At 48.3% G+C, this 20,462-nt stretch overlaps 1 protein-coding gene across 3 annotated transcripts in view; it reads right to left on the bottom strand.

The window, feature by feature from the left end:
• Nucleotides 1-6,970: 6,970 nt before the first annotated feature.
• Nucleotides 6,971-20,462, bottom strand: part of Caln1 (calneuron 1) — a 443,920-nt gene continuing 430,428 nt past the window's right edge. For all 3 annotated transcript variants that reach the window (XM_051161377.1, XM_051161376.1, XM_051161378.1), the window contains one exon: nt 6,971-7,864. In XM_051161377.1, coding sequence (XP_051017334.1) covers nt 7,737-7,864 — 128 coding nt within the window. In that variant the 3' untranslated portion in view covers nt 6,971-7,736. The remainder of the gene's footprint in view (nt 7,865-20,462) is intronic.

Below are 20,462 nucleotides of genomic sequence, written 5' to 3' on the forward strand. Positions count from 1 at the left end.
TATTGCATAAATAATGGTAAATTAGACTCTTTTTTTAAATAAGATTATATATTTACAGACAAGTTTAGTTACAGAAAACATCTGATACATATATGGCAGTCATTTTCCCTTTATACAGTAAGATAACATGTGAATAATATCATTTCGTTGGGTCACTGAAGTTGCATGCCGAGTTCATTTATGTTAATATTTACATTTGACATAAAGATATATTTTTTTAAAATTTCACTAACCTGTTGTCTCATCACTTAATAGCAGGAAATCACCAACTAACACGAAGAGAAGAAAACGAAAACGAAATGAAACAAAACCCCCAAAAAAAGAATGTAAATGAGGTAAAGTGGGAAATTGAGATGCATGACTGACATCTGACTGGAACATTCTGACTGGAACGTTCTGGAAGAAGAGGCAAGAAGCTCCTGTTGAGAACAGTCTTCACCTGTGCTTCTGAGACACCCAGCATGCAGGGATTGAGTCCCCGCCATTTATATCTGTGCTTTGAGTAGAAGCTTAAGTTCACAACCCGTCGCCACCCACAGGCCACAGCATGCCCACACCTGGCAGGGCCAGACTTTGAGAGTCTGAGTGGCTTCCGTGAGCATCACCTTGGCTCAGTCCTTGGACAATTAACTTTTTCCTGAATTTGGGGGCAATCAAAGTCCCGGTGAGGAGTCGTCAGTCCCTCCTCAGAGCCTTCGATGTGAACTCTCAGAACTTTCTCTCAGGGTCTTCTCATGGAAGAACAATGGGGCCGCGCGGTGGGCACTGACTAGATCACAGGCTGCTTCAGGAAGCAGAAACTAAAGGCAGGAAGCAGGATTTTATCATTCTTCTTGTTTTGTTTGGGAGACAAGATCTCACACTGTAGCCCAGGCTAACCAGGAACTCACCAGAGAGTAGCCCAGGCTAACCAGGAACTCACCAGAGAGTAGCCCAGGCTAACCAGGAACTCACCAGAGAGTAGCCCAGGCTAACCGGGAACTCACCAGAGAGTAGCCCAGGTTGCTCTCAACTTGCCACCTTCTTCCTGCCTCTGCCTCCCATGTGCTGGGATTGCAGGCGTGTACCACCATGCCTGACTCAAACAGGCTCTGGTGTGGCATGGAGGAGAAGGGACAAAGACTTGAGGACCCTGGAGCTGCTACTCTCTCCCTCGTCTGTGTCTCTTGCTATTGTTGGAGCATGGCTATGGCCGGCAGCGTCTGTGCCCAGCTCTAGTCTCTGGCCATCTAAAAAACAGCTGTAGGTCGCTGGCCCTGCATCTCAGACTTGTCATCTACTTTCTGACAGTCATTATAGATGGTAGCTTTCTGCTTTCTGGAGAATTATGAATGGCCCCAAGCCAGGACCACATCCCTTTGACCTGCTGCTCAGCCCGGTGGCCAGGGAAAAAAATAAGGTGGTAGTGGGAGGCAGAAAGCATGGGTGTGTGCATCCTTTATTTGGGGAGGGGGCGGGGGTGTTCCTCAGATGGATGCGGGAGCATCATTATTTTTGGGAATCTGTCTTTTGTCTCAACCTACAGACTCATGCCTTCAGATTCCACGTGACCTTCCTCCAGGGGACCGTATCTCTTTCGTTTTCAGGCAGGCCAAGAACACAAAATCTCATCTCAACTCAGCAAGCTTTTAGGGGACGAACGAAAACCTCTCTCACCTGTGTGACGTGTGGCACATTCGCTGGCAACCAGAGGGTGTTGTTGCCTTTACAAACAGTGGGTGCCGAAAGGAACACCCCAGGTCGCCTCTCAGGATTCATGTCACAAAACAAGCTCTCCTGACTGATGCAAATCCAGGGACTTCTCAACCCCTCTCCACGGGGGAATGTCTTTTTCCTGCCTCCTAGCAGCAAGGGTCCGATTTCTGGCACCCTTCCCAAATGACAGTGCCGGCTTCTTTTTGGTTTTTCTCTTCTGCTTTCTGGCCTCTGTTCACAGGTCTCAGAGCCTCAGGCAAGGCATGCTGGGCTTGGCAGGGGTCAGCATCCATCTAGGGGAGATACTAGCCTCCTATTGGAATCCCCTGAGCTGGCTGGGAACACGTTCATTGGCAGTACCTCCCTTGGACATTCTCAAAGTAGGCCAGATAGACAGGGACTGGCTTCTATCAGCCCTTTAAAAAACACTCTCTGTCAGGTCCAAGGATGAAGTGAACACCCTGGGTGAAATCTGCATTCTCCAAAATATTCTTTCCCAATTAGTCTGTATTTTTAAGAAACATCTAGCCCTGCCTCCTTCCATTTAGATACCCTCTACCCCATCTCTCCCTACCCCTACCCAGCCTGCTCTGTGTGTGTGTGTGTGTTCACATGTAGCTCAGTCCAACTTGCTCTATCATAAAGGATGACCTTGAACTCCTAGGATGATAGGCATACCCCACTCCGTGTGCTTGGATAATGTCTGACAGTGCTTTGGAAGCCAAGATATACTGCCTAAAGAAAGGAGTGACCCTATATGCCCAGCATATGCGGTGTCCTCAGTTGACAAATTACCCAAGCTAGGAATAGGCAAGCAATGTTCAGGTACAGGGAGGGGGCTATTTTGTGCAACTGGGGGGAAAAAAAAACCGTTTTTTTTTTTTTTTTTCTCTTAATGGGAAGGAGTCCCATTATGTCAGCTCATGCTAGCCCAGAACTCTGTATGTAGTCCAGGCTTGCCTGGAACTTACCTATGTAACTCAGACTGCCCTTGAACTTGTTCCATAAATACAGGCAGATGTTGAACACTGATCCTCCTGCCTCCGCTTGCCAAGTGCCAGGAATTAGAAGCATGGTCTCCTGTATCTGGTTGATTTGACCATTCTTTGTAGGGTTTTAAAATTAGGACCAATATTAAATATAAACCATTGGCGTTAACATGACGGTATGCATCTGTAGCGAAGGTTAGGATCCTAAGAGAAGGCTCAGTCAGCGGGCACATCTGACCTCTTTTCTCCAGACCGACGGTGTGTGGCAAGGCCACAAAGTTGAGACCAGTCCCCTGAGTGAGTTAGCCAAAGTGCAGATCGGGTGAAGCTAAGCGACTGTGACACTTTACATGACTGTGGGGATGGGGCCTGGAGGAGGCGGCCTAGCGTCTCCTCTATCTTGTCCTGACTGTAAATATTTCAAATGAAGACTCTAATGGTTGCATAGCTCTTCTATTGTAGATGGGGTTTTCTTCTTGCGGAGGAGGAGAGGAGCCAGGGAGTCGACATGGACGGAGGAAATGACGGTGATTTCTGGACTCTCAGCCCTGCAGGGCATCCTGGAAGAAGCCAGTGTGGGGGTGAGGGTGGGGGAAATTATACTGATCTGAAGTTGTTTGGGATGGATGCTTCCTAGGGAGTGGGGTTCTGTGGTCCTCCTGGTCGTAGAAACAGTATGTGCCAAAGTCTAGAAGATTCATCGGAGCTCATCTGAAGCATGATCACCGCATTATATAAAAATAAGGACCCTTTTCACAAGAAGGTTCCAGACTCTCTGTGTATCTTAGGTAACAGGGTAGAGAGAGGGAAGCTGCAGACCTTTGGGGATATGACGTAATACGCTTTGAGGTACGAAACTTAGCACTTTCCACAAAAACACAGAAGCCAAGGGCGCACAAGGAAACAGTTCCACATACAACACGCAGCCAGGCATAGCCAAGTCAGCCCAACCCTGAAAGTGCCCCCAACGGTCACCTCATTCATCTTCTGATGATGCCCTTGTCCAGTCCCAGAGACACTATCAGTCTCAGATTTGAAAAACAATGCAAACAGCATTCTTTGACGTACGACCTGAGTCTGGACTTGAGCCCACAGAAGGAGACTGCAGCAAGCGCCAGCTATTTCTCTCCTGATCTTTGATTTTTCCAATCACTTTGAGAGTCAGTGGCTGGGGGTTAGGAGGGATGCACTCAACATAGGTTGTTTTCTTCTTCTTCTTTTTTTCTTTTTAAAATTCCATTCTTTCAGACACTAGATCACTTACCATGTAAACTTTGAGATAGGAGCAGGTATGGATGATGCCTAGCAGAGGTCTCGGTCTCTGCAGACTCATCACCCAGAACCACAAATCCCGAGCACTTCCTACAATCACTGGGCTTGCCCAGGAACTTATGAGGACCACAGTTGACCTCTGTTTCTAATTCCTGCCCTCTGGAAGGAGAATCTCAGCAAGACCAGTCTTGATATGTGCTTTTGCCTGCCATAGATGATGTGGGGTGGATTTATTGTCCTCCAGTGTGCAGAGAGTTTTGTTCTGGGAGGTGAGATAAGGGATAGAGGTCAGGAGGCTACCTGCATAAGGCTTACTTATGAGTCGGGGGGGGGGTGGTGGTGAGGGGGGAAGGGGAGGACAAGTTCAAATACAACAGGAAAAAGGCAGGGGAGCCATGCACATTCTTGGAGGTGCATTCTAGCAGGAAGTGGATTCTGGAAGTCATAGTGGAGGCAGGTAGGGCCTAAAGCGTTCTTTGAGAAAAGTGTTCGCTATGTTTGTGCCTTGGCAAACTCAGGGTAGGTGCCATGGTTGCCGTGGCAACCTCTTATAGATAGATGTCTCATGGAACCTGGCATGCGTTACGGAAGCCACTGTTAACAGTTCCCGGGTAGAGTCCCAACTGGGGATTCGGTCTACATCCGGGACAGTGAGGGGGGCGTGGGGGACTCATTTGAAGGTTAAAGAGTTCAGAGTCAGCTTGTTTTTCTGTCCCAGGTAAAAATGCTGTCCTGGTGTCTGCCACTCATGGAGACCTGAGGGTGTGGAGCTGAGCTGGCAGCAAGAAGGAGCCAGTCACTGAGTCACCTCATGGCTGGTCAGCTTCTGTCACTATTCCTAAGTCCAGTCATAGGCTGAACCCTCCCACCGCTGCCCCTGCCTCTCCTACAGAGGGTTTCTCAGCTGCACATGTATGGCAGAACTTTCTGGAACCAGCTCCTACTCATGAAGATGTTAAGTGGCAGGGAAGCTCGGGGTAGCATTTGTGTGAACAGGCCTGAGAGTAGGGCTGTCTGGAAAAGAAGCCCAACACCCTACAAGTGACAAAGACAGATAATACTACGAGCCCAGCAGCTAGAGGGCAGGCCACCTAAGCACAGTCAACCCCCACAAAGTCTTTTGACAAACACCACGAGACCAGACTTCCTGCACTGTTGTGCTCAGTCCCTGGGTACCTCAGAAGAAGAGGATGCTGGGAGATTAACTTCTGAACCACAGGAGAGAATCTCATGGCTTCTTTACTGTCATTTCTTCCTTGCGATTGGGAGAAAAGCATATGCCTCTTTAAGGAAGGGGCTGTTCACACCCTTGGAGGGTACAGGCTTTTTATATCAGCTCATCTCTGGAAAAAAAAACCAACTAAGTTCTTCAGTAATGGGGCAGATCTTACAGAAAAGTAACATTTGAAAAAAAAATCCTTACGTCCCCACCTTGAGAGCTAATCTCAGCTGAGGCATGGCATGCTACGGGGTCCCCCCCCCCACCTTCAGGTCCTTAGAGCCCTTCACTTCCAGATGAGGGAGGGTGCAGTGTGGAGATTCAAACATCAGCTAACGACAGGGAAGCATGTGGCTGCCAGCTATGCTCGCCTTCTCGCACAGAGCCGGCAGAGAGAAGGCAACTGCCTCAGGAAGAAACTAAAGGGGGTGGGAGTTTGTGCAGTGTGTTAATGTTCCGGGTCTCTACCTGTTCCAGCTCGGGAGTCTGGTCCTAAGGGAACAGTGGTGACTCAGCCTAGGGGAGAAACCAAAAGGGCAGGTTTGCAAAGGGCACCGTAAGAAAGGAAGGCAGGCTGCCGCCTAGATGTTCCAGGCGGTTTTATGAAGTGACTCTGTGCCCCTTCGAGCTCTTGGGACTTCCAACCTGCTCCCTCTTGCGTATGCTATGGCTCAAAAGCTAGTTTGACTTGTGCTCTTGGTGGGTGTTCACGCTCTACAGTGGGGAAATATCCACAGCTGTCCCCCACACTACTGCACGGGGCGCTTGTAGAGGTGAACTAGAGGAAGACCCTAGATGGAGACCTTGCGTGATCCAAGTCTAAGAAGTTAGTAAGGGGGCGGGGGTGCTGGGAGCAGAGGGAAAGGAGGGTAGAGGAATATGCATCGCACCATAAAAACCCACCCAGCAGAACGGAGCGGGAGGGAGCAAGCGAGCGAGCAAAGCTGGTGGCGCCTCAGCGTGGCTGGAGGAAGTGGAGGAGGGGAGGAAGGAGGAAGGCGAATCTGGGAGCTTCCGGCAGAGATACAAAGTAGGAGCAGGACGATTCCGTTACAGAAATAGAGACTTGGGCTCAGAAGAATACAAAAGGAGTTAGCACATCTGTAGATGGAAGCCTAATCTGACCACTGGATTTTAAGTTGCTAGCGAAGCCAGGAAATCTCAAAAGAGTCTTGGTCCACTATACTGAAAACAGATCATGATACCATGATGTTCAGTTCTCTGCTCCAACAGAAGCCCTCTGTGATCAGGACACCGATCAGGTCGCTGTCATATCAGCCATGCCCATTAACACATCTCTCTCTCTCTCTCTCTCTCTCTCTCTCTCTCTCTCTCTCTCTCTCTCTCTCTCTCTCTCTCTCTCCTGAATTATCATGAGATATTAAGCAAAATGCAGCAAATTGATCCTTCCATCTTCCCGCGGATTCAGGCTCTGTTTTTTTTAGGGGGGGTAGGGGGGATTCAGCACTAAAGTTCAAGATGAGGGAAGGGTTAGATGTACGCCAATCTTAACTTACAGATGCCGGCTAATATGGCAACTCAGAGCAGGCTCTGTTACTTCAGATGCCTGGGGTGTGGGCCTCCTTGCCACCAGGCTCCATCCCTCCCCTACCCCAGTTGCTTTCATCCTCTGCTCTATAAGAAGCAGGGACGCATGTGAGATAGAGAAGTTCGTGTCCAAAGTAAGCCATTAGGGAAAAAACAGCATCACTCATGGAAAAGTCTCTTGTCTGTCTATGTGTCTGGGTTATATAGAGACACTGGGTTATGGGGGTTTTTGTTGTTGTTGTTGTTGTTTGTTTTTGTTTTCCTATAATGGCGGCACAGGCAAGAAAGCTGGGAGCCAGGCTCTCTGCAGATTCCAAGATGCTGGTGCGGGATGGACTTCAGAAACAGAAAGCCAAGTGCCATGGAAACCGACTGAGAGTGCCCCAGCTGTACTGACAGGAGTCCTGTAGAAAAGGCAATAAGAACAGCAGCAGCGACTGCAAGGAGCTGTGCCCTGCTGAATGGCTCTCCCCCTCATGCCTTGGCGGGGAGGGGTCTCCACTGGGTGGAGGAAGGAAGCCAGGGTGACATGGGAAGTCCCCTTCTCCATAGCAACCCGGAAGTCAACTTCCGCAGGGAGTCTCTGTGAGTCCCCGGGTTGAAAGGACCAGGACGTGACTGTTGCTCACGCCTGCCTCTCTTTCTTGCTCTCTGATGCCACCATGGTATCTGGATGGCTACTGGAATTCCAAGACGAAAAGAAAGCAGTATTTTCTCCCCTTTGGAGTTGCTTACTGGCTGTTGAAGCAATAACTGAGAACTCCCGACTATTTATTGCATTGGGAAACAAAAACCATGAAAGCATTGAAGACAGCCCTTTTGTGTCCCTGCCAAGGAGATGGAGTTGATCCGTGACCCCGGTTGCACTGCAAAACTTGAGTTCTTTACTGAACTGTACCAACGCCTGCGTCCATCCATAGGTCCAGATCTCCTGTGTGGAGGAACAGAGTCTGCCCGCAGGGCATGCACATGCGCGGTGAGCTGGCAACGCGGTGTGGCTGGTTGGGCGGCAGCTACTCCATGCCGCTCCGCAGGATCTGGTTGGCTGCGATCAGCATGACGCTTATGATGAAGGCCATGGCAAAGGCGCATATGAGGCTCTTGCGGACGCAGGTCTGTCGGTTCTGCTTCTGCGAATGAACTGGGGTCGGGGTAGGGAGAATAGAGAACAGAGAGACGACATCGTGAGGTAGGTTTACGTCTTCAGCAAGCGGCCTACGCTGACAGGCTGTGATCAACTCAGATGATGGACACAATGGGGTTTTTAGCTGTGCAGAAACTTCTGGCGAAGGGTATGAAATGGCAAACCATCCTATCAGAACCGTGGTCTGTAAGACGTTCGGGGAAAGATCCAGACATGTAGACATAATGGAACCACAGTAAGTTTCAAAGACAAAAAATAAAAAATAAAAAAAAATCTGTAATATTCCAGAATGAGTGTCAGAAAAAGATACCATCCAACCATTGTCAGCCCTTTTCTGTAACCAGTATTAATAGAATGAGCTTTCAAAGCTTCCTCACAATTTGCATGTGCGTGTATCTTGTTTGTACATGTGCACATGCCTAGGTAGGCCAGAGGACAGCCTCGGGTGTCATTCCTCAGACACTGTCTACCTTGTTGTTGGTGGTGGTGGTGGTGGTTTTTGATTGTTTTGTTTTGGTTGGTTGGTTTTTGAGACAGGGACACTAACTGGCTAGGAACTTGCCTAGCAGTTTAGATTGTCTGTGGCGTGAGTTCCAGCAGTGATCCACCCTGTCTCCACCTCCACAGTCCTGGGATTGCACACACCACCACAGCTATGTGAAAATCTCAGGCTTGCAAGGCAAACTTGCTTGACCAAACTGAGCTGGCTCCCCAGTGTTCTTCTGAAGACTTGGTCACTTCTCCATGGTGCCACCAATTGGGGACCAAGCCTGCAACTTAGGAGCATCACAGACATCTCATATCTAAACAGGGCATGGGGGTTGATACAAAAGGGATGAGTGCTGGCTTCATTGTGAGTCAGGTCCCTGGGAATTCACATCCTAATGAGCTCTTCAGAGGACTGAGCAACTTCCAGTTCATATGATAGGCCTGGGTGGAGGTTGAATTACCAGAGACAAAAGGCACTCGTGTGTGTGTGTGTGTGTGTGTGTGTGTGTGTGTGTGTGTGTGTGTGTGTGATCGGCATGTTGGTAAACAGGCTCTTTTTAGATTCTGCTGTTAAGGAAGGTTAGGGGCTTGTGGTGAGGCTTGCTCAGGAAAACATTTGCTGTGCAAGTATGAGGGCCTGAGTTCTATCCTCGGCACCCATAAATAAAAAAGCTGGTCATGATGGCAAACACTTGTGGCTCCAGAGCTGGGGAGAGAGAGACAGGCAGATCCGGGCGGCCCACTGGCCAGTCAGCCCAGTATACTGGTTGAGTTCCAGACCAGCCAGGTGGATGGTATCCTGAGGAATGATAGATGATGTTGATTTCTGGCCTCCATGTGTTTGCATGTCCACACAACAGGCACACACATGCACAGGTACACAGGGAAGACTGGCGAAGCTAGGTGTGGCACTGCGTTCCAGTAACGCCAGCTACTTGAAGGCAGGCAAGAGAATTTGACTTGAGTTTTGAGGCATCAGTCGAGTTAAGGCTGCACAGTGGGACTCTTGCCTCAAGACAAAGCATTGCAAAACAAACAAACAAGCTAGTGAGATGGCTTATGGGTAAGGGAACTTGAGAGAACTAACAAAAGCTGGCCTCTGGATAGACAGACTGTAGGAACCAGAGGTCAAGGCCACCGCAAGACAACCTACAGCATCAACCAACCTGGGCCCACAGAGACTCAGCCACCAACCAAAGAGCATGCTTGGGACAGCACTAGGACCCCCCCACAGATGGAACAGTTGTGCAGCTCGGCCTTCCTGTGGGACACCTAACAGCAGGGGCAAGGGCTATTTCTGACTTTGCTGCCTGCCTTTGGATCCTCTCCCCATAACGGAGCTGGCATTTCTAGCCTCAACAGGAGAAGATGCACCCAGTCCTCCTCCAACTTGATATGCCAAGACAGGTTGATACCCATGGGAGGCATCTGCCCCCAACCCCCAATCTCAGAGGAGAAAAGGAGGGGGAAGTGTGGGGAGGGAATGGGAGAGGAAGGCACTGGGAGGAGAGGAGGGGCAGGAAGCTGTGCTGTGGTGGGGATGTAAAGTAAATAAACAAAATGATAATGATAATAATAATAATAATAATAATAATAATAATAATAATAGCTAGCCTCTGAATGACATAAGCATAACAACCCCCCCCCCCCACACACACACACATCACCAACAACACAATAAGTTGAATAAGTAAATTAAACAAAGCTTAAAGCCATGGTTCTCAACCTATAGGTAGCAATTCCTTTGGGAATCGAAGGACCCTTTTACAAGGGTCACCTACAACCATTGGAAAACACAGAGATGCACATTACGACTCATAACAGTAGCGCAATGACAGTTATGAAGCAACATCAAAGACGATTTTACGGTTGGGGGTGACCACCACAACATGAGGAGCCATATTAAATGGTCATAGCATCAAGAATGTTGAGAGCCACTGGTTTAAAGGAAGCGAATGGGTAAAACAAACAAACAAAAACCTGGTAATAGGAACGGTAATAGGCCCGTCAGCTCAGGGCCATGCTACAGCCTCTCCTGCCGCTTTGGGACTCCCCCGAAACCTTTTAGAAATGATAGACCGAGAAGTAGGAATCAGGCCATGTTTCAAAGGCCAAGAAGAGCCTTCCCTGGGAGAAAGGGCCCAAAGGCTTGTCAAGGATCTCTGAAAATTACTCTCAACCCCGACTTCACAGTGAGCCTGAACCTCCAAGCCGTTGCTCTGGCGCTCTCCCCAATTCACCGAGATCCTTTCTTGCCCGCATCACCTAAGCCTCATCTTGTTATCTTTAATCCTCCTGGATCCACCAGGCTTGTGTTTCCCTTGGGTGACTCACAGTTTTGTTTTGTTTTGTTTTTTTTCTTTTTTGCGGTTCTTCACTTACTGATTAACTCTGGGTTTTAAGTTCTTAGCTGGAGGAGAAAACATGGCTTGGGGTGGAGATGAGCTTCTCTTAGGAGTGGGCACACGAAGGGGGAAAATGCTAACTCTCAGGGAGGGCAAAGGAGATGGTGTTTAAGCAGAAAAGGATGGGGGTTGGAGATGTGCCTCAGTTGGTTCAGTGCTTGCCTAGCATGCACCAGACCCTGGGTTCCGTCCCCAGTCCTGTGTTAACTGTGGTGATGTACACTTGTATACTCAGCACCCAGGAAGTAGAGGCAGGGGGATGAAATGTTCAAGATCACCCTTCGTTACAAGTTCCAGCCCAGTGCGGGGAATACATGAGACCCTATCTAAACAAACAAATGATGAACCAGCAAACAAAACAAGAAAAACAAAAAACAACAAAAAAGCATTTGTGGTTTATTGAGGACCAGCTAATATATTCTGAGTTTTGCGCTGAATTAGAAACTGTCCCCTCAAGCTCCATCCTGAGGGTTGTGGAAAGCTTCAGCAACAGAAGATGCTGTGGCTGGGCCAAGGGGGAAAGTGTTCATTTTTTACTGAAAGATACTCAGGAAACAAAGTGACAGGCTTTTATCCCCAGTGTTAAGGTGTGGATATGGTTTCCTACAGGCTGAAGTGTCTGACCATGTGGCCCCCTGCAGGTGGTGCTGTTTTGGGGGGGGGGGTGGAGATCTCGGAACCTTTAGGAGATGGGATTGAGTCAGCATGGGGGTGGAAATTGGGGGTTACACAGTGCCATGCTTCCTGCTATGTTTCTTGGTCCTGGCCTAGGTAAGTGAGGTGTTCGCCCATGCAGTGATGAGCTGCCTCCGCCGCTCCCCCAGCCCCTCTGATAGACTGTATTAAACCATGAGACCAGATAAATCTCCCCTCCCTTAAATTGCTTCTTGTCAGGGTTTGGTCACACAGATGAGAAAGGTGACTAATATATCCTAGCAGTGTCGCTTCCACTTTGATCTCAGAATCCTTCAAAGCACGGCGAAGGGGGAGATAAGAAAAGCCTGAGAATCCAGACAGGCGTGTCCAACCTTTTGACATTGCGGAAACAATGTCGTCATCCATATAAAGTTCACGCTAGGCAGCTGCGCTATTGCGGTTTTGTTTTGTTTTAAGAAAAATCATAGCCCCAAACAATACAATGTTTTAACTGATGGTACAGTTTTGTGTTGGGATGTATCGATAGTGACCATCAGCTAGAACAATGTCCTGTAAGCCGAGGGGACCTTCTAGAACATCCTGAGCCCATAGGAACTTAGAAGCTGACATGAACCGGAGCCTGTAAGTCCAGCTCAGTACCTGGTGGAAGATTGTTTGTACAGTGAATTCAGACATCACCAGAAATTGTATAGTAGAGCAAAAATATAATGTCGTCTATGGCTGAACCTAACCATCAATTTCCTTATCTATTGGCCTCAATTTTCTTATCTATAAAGTGGGGATAATGAGAGCTATCTTGCTGGTTTTCCTCTGTAAAACAAAACAAAACAAAACAAAAACCCTACTTGCTTGCACATTTCATATGTGTGGGTGAGTGACTGTGTGTGCAAGCAAGTGTATAGACTGCCTTGGGTGTCTTTCCTCAGGTGCTGTTCACCTTCCGTTGAAATAGGAACTTGCCCTTTAGGCTAGACTGACTAGCCAGCACGCTCCAGCCTGTGCCTCTGCAGCTCTGGGATTACTGGTGGCCACCACTGTGCCCCCGTTTATTTCACTCTAACGATGGGACTCAGGTCTCATGCTCCCAAGGCAGATACTTTATAGACGGAGCCATCTTCCTAGCTCTATAACCCATATGGATTGACTGAGCAGCCCTCAGTGAGTTGGGTATTGCGTTGATTTTATGTGCATGGTGCACGGAGTTGGACCTCACAGAGGCTGGGCGTGTTGTCTTTAGATAGATGGAGAGCCTCCGATGTCAGCAGCAAAGGCCGATGCCATTTGATAAATAATCCACGTGGGATCTGAGCCCATGTTTTCCTCTGCTATGCAAGTTCAAAACCTCTGCATACATATTTGCTTGCTGACAGCAAACATGCTGGACACTTGGTGTGGCTGGCAGGAGCCTGAGCCAGGACCTGACGCATTTCCCTGTGACTCACTTAAGGCCTGTCACTGGCAGTTTCATATTTGTATTGGTGGTATATTGCATCGGGTAAATGTTATTTATTCTTAGCGTATTCCCCTTTCTTTCACAGTCCTGGGCATTGAGCCTAGAGCCTCATGTGTGGGGGAGGGGTGCACGACCACTGAGCTGCAGTTCCACCCTGTTCCTTTTCCTTTTTTCCTTTTTATTATTGTTTTGGGGACAGTTCTTAGCTAGGTAGCCAGGATCCCTATGTACATGTGTTTAGGATGTACATTCTTCCTATGCAGTTCAGCTTGCAGCAACTGAGGCAAGAGGCTGGAGACCAGGCTTCTGATTTCATTATTGTATCACCTGCAATCCCAGCACGCAGGGAGGCAGAGGCAGGCGGATCTCTGTGAATTCGAGGCCAGCCTCGTCTACAGAGCAAGCAAGTTTCCAGGAGCACCAGGGCTACACAGAGAAGCCATGTCCTGAAATACTAAATAAATAAATAAATAAATAAAGTCAGACGAATACATTAAAAAATAATAAAATAAAACCAAATTACTACAAAAATGAATGAGCTCACTCAACTGAAAGCTATGCCCTACCATAAATTGCTAAAGAAATGCCAAACTACATGCCTGTTTCCCCTGGGACTTGGGGAGGGTTTCCCCTGGGACTGGGGGGGGTGGTTTCCCCTGGGGCTGGGCAGGGGGGGGTTCCCCTGGGACTGGGGGGGTTTCCCCTGGGACTGGGGGGGTTCCCCTGGGACTGGGGGGGTTTCCCCTGAGACTGGGGGGGGGTTCCCCTGGGACTGGGGGGAGGGGAATGCCTGCTTGTCTGTTCTCCCATTCGGTGCAGTGCTGAGAAAACCTCAGATGCTCCCAGACCTCGTCTTGGCTTCTTAGCCTCACCAGTGCGTTCTAAGCTGCAGCTAGGCTCACCTTTCCAGAGCCCGTTTAGTATGCTGAAACACACCCTGCTGCCTTCCCTGTGCTGGCTGCCAGCCCAGGAGCCACCATCTCCAGGGGCGCCCCCACTCCGCTGGAGCCCTTCTGGCTGACTTCCCCCCATCCCTTCCCTTCTTTTCCTCTCTCCGTCGTCCCCTTTCCCCTTTCTTATCCCCTCCCCTCCCTCCCTTTCCTCCCCCTTTCCTTCTTTCCTTCCCTTCCTTCTTTCCTTTCCTTTTCCCCCTCCCTCCCCCTTTCCTGCCCTCTCCTTCCTTCCCCCATTTTATTGCAATGCTGGACTATTGAACCTGGGCACCCCCCCCCACATTCTCAGCATTGGGTTTTTTTTTTTTTTTTTTTTTTTTACCACCCAGCTTCTCCTTTATCATTTTTAAGGGCCCCGCTTTTACGATCTGCTTATTATTCATCCAGCTACACAGTTCATGTATCAAAAAATAACTTAACACACTCCCAATTTTGTGTAACCATCACTACCGCTTAACACATGAGCGTTTCCATCACCCTAAGGAGAAACCCAGGACACACTGGCACCCTTAGTTTCCTCCCCTCTGTCCCCAGCCCCAGGCAACCACTGACCTTCCTGAGTCTGTGAATTTGCCTGCTCGGCCTGTTGCATAGATAAGACTTGCAGACTGCAGGACTTTAGTCTCCTTCTGTTCACTTTACACACTGGTGGTTTGTTTGCATTGCAGTCACATCAACGCTTCACTAGTTTACATTTTGACAGAGGGTCTCATGTAGCCCAGGCTGGCGTTAGACCCACTATGCAGGCAAGCATGCCCTCAGACTCCTGCTTCTCCTGAGGCGAGGCATTAACAGGCATGCACCACCATGGCTGGCATCATCCCATTTCCATCTATTGATTAGTAGTACAACATAATACATCTTGTTTATGAGTTCATTACTTAAGGGTATTTGGATGACTTTGATTATTTCTATTATGAACATTTGTGTATATGGGTTTTCTGAGTGTGTGTGGTGTGTGTGTGTGTGTGTGTGTGTGTGTGTGTGTGTGTGTGTGTGTGTGTGTAGATAGATGTGCAGGTGCCTTCTGTGTGACGGGATGCACACAGACGTTCACACACATATGGAAGCCCCGGGTTGACTTCGATCTCTTGGTAGGAGCCCCTTTATCCACTGAGCCATCTCCACAACCCTCCTGTGCATGTTTTTGGGCAGCCATGCCTTCTGAGTTCCTTTGGCTACAAACTTAGGAGCCCGATGGTTTTACATATTAATCTCATGCCTAATCTCGGAGGTGTTGATTCTGTCAGGGATCGTCCTCTATGGATTGCTTTTATGCCCAGTTTCTCATTAGAGTTCAAGTATTCTTGACGTAGCAAGAAGAGAGGCTGCAGGAGGCTGATGCAGAATGCACCTGTAGTGCCTCCTACTTTCTGTTTCCTGCCCCCAAACCTATTAACCATCCCTATCCACCAGCAGACCTTGCCTGCTGGCAGAACCTGGGCTTGCAAGCTTTAGTGACAGACTGTCTTTGCACTTCTTATTTTAACACCAGTTCACACAGCTCCGCTTGGCAAGTGACAGGAGATGGCTCTGGGATTCTTCTCCTGGAAGGAGTCATCTGCATAGACTTTGATACTGGCCGGAAGATGGGGGTGACTGTGGCTCTTATGAGTTTGTGATTCCTTTGCTTCCGTGTGAATGCTGGCCACCTTGTGCTTGTCTGTAGAGGTGATGGCGCGTGAGTGGGATGAGCAGACTAATGTGGTCTACTTTCCACATTAGTATTTCCAGTAAGAACTCTGAGTTTCAGGGGCGTGTAAACGAAATACTCCCTATTCCAGCTCCTCTGATTCTCAGAATGAGCCAGAGCCCCTTTTGGAAGCTATAGTTTCCCTCACAGGCTTATGTGTTTGAACATGTGGCCCCCAGCAGGTGGTGCTATTTAAATTCTGGGAGAGATTCCTTTAGGAGGTGGAGTCCTACAGGAGGAAATGGGCAGCGGTGGGAGGGGACTTGAGGTTTTGTAGCCTCGCCTCACTTCCTGTCCACTCTCTGCTTCTTGATCTATCAAGCCGTGAGATGTCTCTGACACAAGCTGCTACTAACAGGAACCCTATCATGTCTTCCCCACTATGCTCAACCACAGCCCTTTCAACTATGAGATAAAGTACTCCTTCTCCATCAAGCTGTTTCTTGTCAAGTGTTTAGTCACAGCACTGAGAAAAGTAGGAAGGAGTCTATGAAACTGGTTCTTGACACAGCCTAAAATGTAAAACTGAATGGGAATTTTCTTTTATTCTTTTAAAGAATCTATTTTTTATTTATGCACCTGTGTGGATCTGCATGCATGCAGGAGGCCAGGAGAGGATGTCAGATTCCCTGGAGTTGGAGTTACAAGTAGTTGTGAGCTGCCCCAATCTATGCGGGTATGCACACCTATGCACACTGAGGCCAGAGAAAGGCATTAGACCCTTAGAGCTGGAGTTACTGGTGTGCGTATAAAGCCCAGCTTGTCCCTTTGGTGCTGGGGGTCCAAACTCTAGTCTGCATGACCCTGTGAAAAACACTTAACCACTGAGCTATCACCAGCTGGGCTACATGCCAGCCCAGAAAGGGTATATAGAAATAGACTTTGATGGTATTACGCATCACCACCAGGTAAGACCTGCAGATGGTGATGGAGGATGGGGCTGTAGGGAATGGGATGAGGTCGCGGCTTAATGATGCTTTTGTGAAGGAGAGAGCAAACTCCACTTGTACAACTGGAAGGTGGTTCACTTTTTACCACAAAATCTGCCTCCTTCTGTACTTTAGGCAGTCAGGCCTTTCATCTGAGGGTCCTACCCCTGGACTCCCACTGTACAGGTCAGGCATGGTGTTGGCCTTCCCAATGTCCTTTTCTTCCTTTTGATGACATTGTGCATCTTTTGTTTCTGGGGTCTATACTACTCCATGTAGTGAGACTTTCAACCCAAGACTTCACGTTCTTACCCGGTCACAAGCCAGAAGGACAAAGGATAGTGTGCAAAGCTCTTGGCTTCTCTGGAACACATATGGGAGCCAGATAGGTTTGATAAGGTACCCTTTTGCAGCCGACACTGAGACGTGGCAAGGGGGAATCCTATTATCTTCTGAGCATGACCAAAAAAATGAAGCAAATAGAGGAAGGAGAGGAAGAGAGAGTGACAGTATGGGAAAAGACAAAAGACGGGAAAGGAGAAACAAAGATGGAGGAGGAGGGAGAGAGAATGAAGGAGGAGGGGGAGGAAAGGATGGATAATGAGGAAAGGAAAGGTAGGAGGAGGGAGAGGAGGAAAAGGGAAAGAGGGGGAGGGGGAGGAGAGGGAGGAGAAGAGGAGGGAGGAGGGGGAGGAGGGGAAGGAGAAGGGGAAGGGGAGAAGGGAAGGAAGAGGAGGGGGAGGGGTAGGAGGAGGGGAGGAGGGGGAGGGGAAGGGGAAGGGGAGGAGGGGAGGGAGAGGAGGAGGAGGTGGGGGGAGAAGGGGAGGGGGAAAAGGAAAGAAAGGGGGAGGGGAGAATGGGGAGGGGAAGGAGAAGAAAAGGAAGGAGGAGGAAGAGGGGAGGAGTTGTTCAGCATACTCATCAAAAACCATTCTCTGGGCCTTTAGTATCTTAGAATTTCTTTTTCTAAAATATTATTTATTTTTTTTAGGTATATGAGTGCTCTATCTACATGGACAGCTACATGCCAGAAGAGGGCATCAGAGCACATTATAGATGGTTGTAAGCCACTATGTGGCTGCTGGGAATTGAACTCAGGACCTCTGGAAGAACAGATAGTGCTCTTAAGCTCTGAGCCATCTCTCCAGCCCCATATCTTAGAATTTCAATTGGCCCGCAGAAAACTTTGCTACAAAGTTGCTGTAGAAAACTTTAGTGAGTCCCCAAACAAGAAAAAATTCCTTAATTTTTTTTTACCTGATGCCCCAAGTCTGTTTCCAAAAGCTGCCTTCTGGCTTTCCACAAGCTACCAGCCCAGCTGCGCATTCACTTCCTCCTCAAGCCAAAGACACGGGCTTTATTTCAGGAAAGTCACAGGCCAGGCCAGCTGGCAGCAGATGGCTGGTGTGACATCAGGTGACCTTTTCATTTCGATGAGCCCAAAGGACTCACAATGAATTCCCAGGTGAGCACTTGATGACCTGACAGGAACACTGTGACTTCAGAAGGGATGATTGCCCTGGTGACCTTGGATTTGAGTACAGAATTCTCTCTGACCTTCCACGATGTTTGTGTCTAAATATAACTACCATTGTAAAAAAACAAAAAACAAAAAACAAAAAAAACACTTTGCATTGAATAGGTAAGAAAAATAAAACTCAAAGAGGCCAAATGACATGAGGACCACATAGCATATTACATTTCTTGACTGTGCTGGCTAATACTAATTATCAACTTGACTGTATCCAGAGGGACCCAGCAGGCAAACCTCTGGCCACACCCATGAGGGATTATCTTGATTGGCTTAATTAAAGTGGGAGGAGCCCTAAAAATGGGAGACACCAGTTCCCTGGGCTTGTGTTGTGTAAAGAGGAGAAAGCTAGGCGAACTACAGGACTCATTACTCCTTGCTTCCTAAGTGCAGGTGTAATGTGTTTGCCTGCCTCAAATTTCTGCTGCTTTGACTTCTTTAGCATGGTAGACTGTGAACCCTAGAACAGTGAACCAAACAAGCCCTTTCTCTCTTAAGTTGTTTTGGTCAGAATATTTTAATCACAGCGGCAGGAAAATTAACCAAGCAGTGACCAAATACCTGGCAGAAATAACTGAAAAGAGGTCAGTGTTGGCTCATAGTCCCAGAGATTTCAGCCCACAGTCTCTTGGTTCCAAATCCTTGGGCAAAACATTATTGGCAGAGGAGAGCTACTTACCTCAAAGCTGTCTAGGACGCCTGGAGTGAGACATGTGGTGGCCAGAGAAAATATACTTCAAAGGACCCAACCCCAGTGATGTACTTCCTTCAGGTCATGTCATTTCAGGTATGATGCCCCAAGCCCCACCCTCCCACATTATAAGCTTTCCAGAACGCCCCAAGTAGTACCAACATCTGGGGACCGATGTTAAGACCACAAGTCTATGTGACTCGTATTCAAGCCAGGACAGAGCTGTGTGGAAACCCACGTACTCCAGAGATTTCCCTTGACCTGTCCTCCTCTTTCATCAGATGGAGATTCAGTGGGCGCAAAGAAGCTCTGCTATCTCTTTCCCAGAAACTACTTATTTTCCACTGTCCTAGTTTCATTTCTATTGCTAAGACAGATACCCCATGAGAGAGAGAAAGAGAGAGAGAGAGAGAGAGAGAGAGAGAGAGAGAGAGAGAGGGAAAGACTTATGGAAGAAAGGATTTGTTTGGCTCCAAGTTTCCAAGTTGCAGGCCAGTGTTGTGGGGAAATCAAGGCAGGAACTTGAAGCGTCATACACATAGTCAAGAGCAGAGAGAGAAAATGCGTAGACCCTTGCTTGCCTGCTCTCAGCTAGCTTTCTCCTCTGTTTTACACGGCTCAAGACCTTGAGCTGCAGGAATGATGCTGCCCACAGTGGGCTAGGTTTTCCCATATCCATCAGCTTAAGAGCATCCCTTCACGGACACACCCACAGACCAACCTGACCTAGACAATCCTACACTGAGGATTTCCTCTCAGGTGATCGTAGGTGTGACAAGTTGACAATCAAAACCTAAACTATTAGGGGTTAGGGAAACGGCTCAGCAGTTAAGAACATATACTGCTCTCAAAGAGGACTCCAGTTTGGTTTCCAGCACCCACACGAGGCAGCTGCCCATAACTCTAGGGGAGCCAATGCTCTCATCTGGCTTGCATAGGTACTATGCTCACACATGCATGCATGTGTACTCACACATGTACACACACATAGATGTACACAGAATTGCAGATAAAAATAAAATATTAAAAAGCTAACTGTCACACCCAGGTGGTGAGTTTTGTTTTATTTCCCTCTCCTGTGCCTGTTGTCAATATGTCTAGAAAAAAAAATCCTAAAAGACGGAACTCTGATTGGAGGAAAAAAGGTACATAGAAAATGTGTCCTGAGGGGCTCACACAGCCTTTCTGCTCTTCTCTACTTGGCTTCCAGATTCAATATGACTTCGCTGCCAGTGAGATGGAAAACTGGAAAAGGATAATGGAATGCAATTTCATAGGGAGATTTTGAAATTGCTCCTGCAAAGGACCTGTAGTGACAAATGGGGAGACCAGGGGCCTGGTGAGATGGCTCGGTCAGAAAAGTGCATGCTTAGTAAGCATGAAGATGTGAGTCCAGATCTCCGCAGCCCCACGTGAAATGCCAAGCATGGCAGCGCACATCTATAACCCTGTGCTGAGGAGAGATGCAGGGGAACCCTGGGGAAGCCAGGAAGGATGAACTCCAGCATCAGTAAAAGACTCTGGCTCAAACTAATAAGGTGGATAACTACATTATATCAACCTCTGGCCTATGTGTGCACGCACACCTCCCACATAAACACAAACACACATGCATATGCACATGTACACGGGCGTGTATGCACTCGAAGAAGTACACACATTTTCTCTCTCATGAACATGAGTGCAGACATGCACGCGCGGACACACACACACACACACACACAAACTAAGCTGGGATGGTAGTACTGCACACCTTTAATCACAGCACCCAGGAGGCAGAAGCAGGCAGATCGC

Source organism: Acomys russatus, chromosome 19 (assembly GCF_903995435.1).
Source record: "Acomys russatus chromosome 19, mAcoRus1.1, whole genome shotgun sequence".
Taxonomy (NCBI): domain Eukaryota; kingdom Metazoa; phylum Chordata; class Mammalia; order Rodentia; family Muridae; genus Acomys; species Acomys russatus.